The sequence below is a fragment of the Theobroma cacao genome, chromosome 1 (assembly GCF_053813885.1).
Source record: "Theobroma cacao isolate CCN51 chromosome 1, ASM5381388v1, whole genome shotgun sequence".
Lineage (NCBI taxonomy): Eukaryota > Viridiplantae > Streptophyta > Magnoliopsida > Malvales > Malvaceae > Theobroma > Theobroma cacao.
Window position 1 is genome coordinate 11,935,202 of NC_142639.1, and position 6,902 is coordinate 11,942,103.

The window sequence follows — 6,902 nt, forward strand, 5'->3', positions numbered from 1 at the left end:
TATATTCATGTCTCTCCTTTATGGGCCAATATCTATAAAAGCAATCTAGCGGCATCCGGGTGGCTGCTGGGCAAGTAGGCGGCTTGGATAAGAAAGTGAAGGGTTGATGTTGTGGTTACATACCTACATGGCAAAGAAGTAGCCAATTCTGAGAAATAAAAACTCTTCATATACGAGTAACACTTCCTCCACTCCCCCCATTTGAGAAAATTTGTTCTTTCAGAAAGTCACAAAATTAGAACGTTGGAAGGTCCGTTTGCAATGGTCCTAATCAAATGTATAATAAGGAGCTGGCATTAGCCTTAGAAAAGGACAAAACCCCAAAATACCATTAGAGTGAGACATGGAAAGAACGGGCTATTTCTCTTGGGCTAGCCCTGTCCTGATGCATGGCATCAATTACCAATATCATCTGTTGAAAATACAGCTCTCTGAAAGCACAATTTGCCATCTGATATTTCAGTTATCAGATTCAGGTCCATGGGGGATGAGGCATCCCCGCAATGGAATCGGATACTGCCTCGGGACTTCAATAACCTCATGGAACTTTTAATATGAGAAACCCAGTTTTGCACTGACTTCATGCGGGAAAACTAAAATGGGCCTTTTTGCACAGGTATCAGAAGAGGGTTGAAGGGAAGCATGATAATCTTAACCTTCTGAATTCAACAAACATGAGGCAAAAACAAGGAAGTAGAAAGTGATCCTGTGTCTCTGGATCATTTTCTCTAGTTAAATGTCAGCTCTCATCAGTGCGTGCCATGATATTCTGGAAGCAGATGGCCATAAATCTCAAGCAACAGGTTAGCATTCTCAAGCCCCAAAAGGTGATGGAAGAAAATGGCACAATCATATGCGACTAGAGAAACTGTGGCCTAACAAAAAAACCAAAAGTTTCCCAATTTTTAAGTTTGTGCCATTGTTATGGTTCACAGCTTATATTAAGATGACATTTTGCAGAGATTGCGCACGCACAGGCACATCATCTCCCAAGTCCGACCACACATACAAACATGAGAACATGGTAAATCATGAAAGAAGCCTCTCTGGTTTGTGCAAACTTAGTATCTTCTCTGCACTGTACAATTCCACAACACAAGCAAGAACGACAATACTTGAGCTAATGTGCAAGAAAATCAGTACCTCCTCATTCTGCGTTGTGAAAACGGTTATCTCTTCCTACGCTTGGGTTCCACCTAAGCCAAAAGAAAAAAATATAAGATCAAATACATGGCCATATTACAGTGCTAAGAGGATGAAGGAAAAAGAAGAATAGTTTGTTGTTGAATAAAACATTAGATGCAGCAATAAAAAACACTTAAAACTTTTCTTCGAAAAGTATGGAACTTCTATTTATCAATAAAGAAAAAGTTGTAATTAATTTATTATCATGAAATCCCACTTCCCTTCCAGATAACAAAGTATCAAGGTAATTCAATCTCTTGTAATAATTAAATATATTAAAAAATTGTATTTCGTTATACTTCATGCCTTCAAGAAAAGAAGAAAGTACTAAAAAGTTTTATTTCCTAAAAATGAGGTTAATCTGTACAAAAAATAATGAGGTTAAAAAATAAACCTACTATTTTTCATCATCATTTTATATGTAAAACCATATTGATATAGTCAATTTACATGAATGCCCTGTACAGGCATCACAAAAGTAGCATGGGATCTGTTCACATTGAAGGAGCAACTACTAGATCTATATCTACAAGGACAGGTAAAAAGCAACCAACTCACAATTATGCTAGTTTTGGATGGTTGGCAGACATCTATTTTAAAGTCCAAAAAGGAAGCTCTTCTTATAAATAGATGTCAAATTAGCACCTAAGCCTTGTCCAGTTCAAGTAATTTTATCTTAGAACAACTGCCAAACCAGCATCAGCATCTCTTCAATTATATTATATTTGTCTCCTTATAACTGATGAGGTTGACCTGGTACACAGTTCTAAGAGAAACTTATATACATATATACATCAATGAAATTGGATCTTTATCTAACATTACACTTTGGCAGTGTTTGATGTAAAAGAATAAGCAACAGATAAAGAAACCAGGATCCCAAAAAAGATAAGTCTGCCATAGACTGTGACAACGGGAATAGTGCTCAAAACCTTCTCCACTAAACATGAAACTATGAGCACGAAAATAACTGACAAAGAGGAAAAACAATATTCCATAAGATGTGTGCACTTTACACTTGCAAATAATAGTATGATCTGAAAGTAACATTTAAAAAGCTTCAAAATTTCGCTACCAACAAGTGAAAGCATGACTGCATGTACACATACTAAAACACAAGTTTGCCAACGTTTAAAGTATTTCAAAGTTTTTGCAGCCGGCATGTTAACCCATATCCCTAAGCAATTGTATAATTCCTTTTTAATATTTTATTATACTTGAAAATGAATTCTTCTCCTAGTACATCTTTCTCTACTGCCACACCCATATTCACAAAAGAGAGCAGCAGCTGGGAAGCTAGGGAGTCACCAGCTAAAAGTAACTACAGTTCTCTCAGCAAGCAACATGCACTCTGTTCGGTATCTACTTTCCAATTGAAAGTAAAATACCAGAGATCACATACCTTGCCCTTGCACCACAAGTCCCATTCTAATATGGAAAAGTAGTTTAGGTTGAAAATGACAGTCCTTGGACAAATTATTTTGGGTAAAATTCTAGTTCAGGCAGCTATGCATATTTCTTCTAATCCAATGTTTCATGAAAGGACAAAACACATTGAGGTTGACCGTCATTTTGTACGAGAAAAGATTCATAGAAATTGATATCTACTTCCTATGTGAGAATGGGAGAGCAGTTAGCAAATTTGTTTACTAAGAATCTTTCTCCAGTTAGAATTGATTATATTTGTAACAAGATGGGCATGATCAATATCTACGCTCCAGCTTGAGGGGCAGTGTTAAAGACTGATATATATTGTAGATTTAGGGCTGTTTTAGTCTCTTCCATATTCTCTATTCTATTATAAATAGAATAGGCACATTGTGGAAATAGACCTTTTATCAAATATATTAAAGTAGTTTACAGTGATTAATACTGCTAATATGTATGTTTCATTGGTGATTAATATTTGCAAATATATATATAAATATAAATTTCATTGTTAGGTATATCCATCCCGATATTTTGAAAATGAATGTATCCCTGGGGTCTGCATCATGAATCCTTATCCAAGCTTCTTAGCTGAAGAAAACTGTCTTTGATCAGTTGAGCAAGCTTATTCCAATCCAGTGGAGAGGGAAAAAAAAACCAGGGGGAGGGGTGCTAGAAAGGAGGAACAGAGTTTAGGGAAAGAGATGCTATCTTTAGTAGAAACATAAGAAGGAAGCATAATTAAAAATGGAAAAACTGAGATTCTTATGTAAGAGGGGAAAAGAGAAAAGGAAAGGACAGGCAACTATCCCCAAGGGGAAACCGCAAACAGGAAATGCTTGGTTACAGCTTGATGAGGCAAAGCTTGGAACTAAAAGCTGCATTGGAAGATCATCATCAAAAGATCATGAAAGCTGGTCTAACACAAAGTATAACTAAATCCACCAATAAGCAAATGGAGTAACCAAAGCACAAGAAACAAGACATATAGTTCTTGCACAAATTCAAACTGTGAACATAAATGCTCTAACCTTTGCCTCAAGGGACGGCGACACTGCGAATGCATTCAAAGATCTTTTGGCATCATCCTCTGACGAACAATCAGAACATAAAAACTGATCCAGTTTTTTCGCTTCTTCAATGGTCATACCCATGCAGGAAGGATGAAACCTGAAACATACTAATGTGCAATCAGGAAATCATGATGATTGGTATTCTTATTAATTCATCGAATTTCAAATTGCTTATATTTCATTATATCCATATACACGACAATGGAGATCATTGCAAGGAACAGAGGAAACAATACTAAACATACAAGTAGACCTAAGTAAAATGCCTCCAAATAACAAATGTTTTTCATTTCTAGCAAGAGTATGCTCCAAAATTAGTTGAGGTAAAGTCCTAGAAGAGACAACTAATTCATGCAAAGTCCCCTCAAGTCAGACATTGATAAATAGATTGTTTGACAAAACAATCTCTTTAACAATTAGCCAATAGTACTTCATGCCCATGTCAACGTACGTCCAAAAGTAGCTAGAAATACAACTCAATGCTGAGAAACACTGAAGGGCCTATTTCTACAAAACACAAACACAAAATGTAAAATTGAAGCTACACAGTATAAGTTTAAAAGGTTATATAGAACAGTCCTAAAGGTGCAACCAAAATATTTCAGCTCTGCCTTCATTAATGGGCACAACTAAGGCACAGTATGCTATGTGTCTAGTTACATATATAAACTTAATTGAATTAAACTTTTAACAGTCAAAGATAACTTAGTATTTCAATAATCTTAGTGAAGTCTAAAGTTTCAAGGAGATCTAGAAGTCCAACTGTGTACTACTCTGATTCAAGTAGTTTTTTATGTGTTCATTAGGCCCCCTTCCAATAGTTAAGAGTCAAACTATTCACAATTCTCTGCCAGTGTTCTTTTCCACTCTATTTTCTCCCTCAATCCTTTTCTTTTAGATTTGCAGCAAATTTGACCTTTCCACTTCTAAAAACAATGAATATTATTCCACCGATCAATAAGTCCCTAAAACAACTTAGTGCCATCCCACCACCCTTCCTTCAAATCACCAGAAAATTTCTACACTCTGCCGCTGACAGACATTAACAGCAACTTCCAGCCACTCTTTTGCCATAAATTTCAATCAATAAAACCAATATTTCATTCGTTAGCCATAAACTTTTTATCTATCTCTAAACCATAAAATTGCTAAATTTTCCCAAACCTATCCTAGTAAAAAAAGCCAAATAGGAAACATTAAAGCGGCCTCAAAGTTACCCCTGCCCCCAGAAAAGAAAATCCGTCAAAAGACTGGCCTCTGCTGGAATATTACCAACATGTTAAGTATCTTAGACAAGTGAGCATATGTAAGACACAATAACGCATAGATTGGGTTCTACCATAATACAGAGTGACTTAGGAAGGAAATTAACCATGTTAGAAGAAAACGAAGCAGAAAAGGTAGATCAGATGGCATTAGCAGAACTACTTAAGGTTTCCTAATAGGGAAAATAAAGAATTTTCTCTTTTTTGGATCAGAACTGAAGCTGCTCTAGCTCATATTGATCCATGTCTTAATAAATCTACAATGGAAGCTCTTTGCAACGCCTTAAATTAATTACCTTCAGTCTTTATAAAAGCACAGCTTTGTAGGAAGCAGATTTTCATAGATAAAATACCAAATAAAATAGGATCCAAGTAAGTCATTATTGGAAAGTAAGTTAAGGAATACTAGAAACAATTAAGACAACAATCATTAAACAAATGTACACTACCCAGTGTTCAATTAAGGAAAAAATAAAATTAAATAGCAATGCATCCATCATAGAATGTTTCATGAATACTAACACAGAATTAAAAGCATTAGCTACGGAACAAAACAAAATATACATTATCCTTTTCCTTCAAGAGCTCTGAATTATTAAAAAAATAATACTAAAGAAACAAGAAACTTTTTAATGATAACAACCTAATAGGATTAATGTATTATATACAAGATGCACAAGCAGTCAAGTTAAACAACATAGAAACACTTAAAAATTAAATATGAAAAACATCATAATTGAAAATACGTAACCATTAACCTGGAGCAAAGTTAAATACAACATTAATTTGAAACTCTTTCAGACCACAAATCTTTACAAGACACTAGATAAATGAATTCAATCTACAGTTCTACATACATACAGAAAAGGAAATTTTACAGTCCACTTTAATTACATAAGGAAAACAAAAAATGTATAACAAGTTTACCAATCCTTGCATCCCTCACATTGCACCATGAGGTCATCCGGGTTGTATGGCATCTCACACTTACAATACCTTCAAAACAGAACCCAACGAGAATAAAAAAAACACATTAATCAATAACCAATTACACATAAAACACATGAAAAACTACCGAAACTCAATCGAAAAACACAAGAGAAATCAAAAACTCACACTGCCACACGGTCCGGGGTGAAGCCACCAGTGGCAGCCTTATATTCGAACCTACAAAAGTAATCTTCAGCACCAACATTTTCAAGCTTAGTATAGTTTTTGAAAGTGTGAACTATACACTTTCCTTCAATGGTGTGGGCACTTTGCACATCATAATGGTCTGATAAAAAGAGCTCCTTAGCTCCATGAAATTGTCTCCTCCCTCCAATAGACTCTTCCGGCCGATAGTACCATCTAACTCGAACCTTCACATTGTTCCGATGATCGGCCTCGATCTTCTCCACGCGTGCCACGTATGGTGGCTTATCTGAGTCTGATGGTCTCATCAACACACAATCACCAGCTGCAAAACAAACAAGAGAAAAAAAAGTCAAAACTTTCCCAGCCAAAAATGTTTCTGGGTTTTAGATTTTAAGACCCAAAGCCAAATAAACAGAGAATTCAAATTTTGGATTAGAAAAAAAAAAAAAAGGATTTTGGGCCTTTCTTCCAATGAAAAAAGAGAAATTTTGAGATGAGTTCTGGGAGAAACATACGTCGAACAACTTTGTTGGTGCCTTTGATAGTGTAGGAATCAAGGTCCTTTTTCCCAGGTTTGGTCTTGGCCATGAAAGGGTTTTCTTTTTATTTAAAAAAAATGAGGGTCAAATGTGAATGAAATGTGATCTTTCTGAGTTGTAAGATGGGATATCCGAGGGTATTTTCTTTGTTATGGTTCAGAGAAAAGGAAGAATTGTGGAGAGACAGGTAAAGGTTTAAGGATTTAGGGAGTGGGCAGACAAAGAAACCCTAGGTACCGGGAGAGGACGGAGTGTTGAAAGAGAAGAGACAGAGG

The 6,902-nt window shown here is 35.7% G+C and overlaps 1 protein-coding gene across 1 annotated transcript; it reads right to left on the bottom strand.

Moving 5' to 3' along the window:
* Positions 1-854: 854 nt before the first annotated feature.
* Positions 855-6,902, bottom strand: LOC18612337 (chromatin remodeling protein EBS-like). The gene is made up of 5 exons (XM_018114110.2): positions 6,604-6,902; positions 6,068-6,410; positions 5,879-5,947; positions 3,645-3,783; positions 855-1,196 (listed from the first exon to the last, which is right to left on the bottom strand). Exons 1-5 carry the CDS (start codon positions 6,674-6,676, stop codon positions 1,170-1,172), a joined length of 651 nt encoding a protein of 216 aa, XP_017969599.1. The 5' UTR covers positions 6,677-6,902; the 3' UTR covers positions 855-1,169.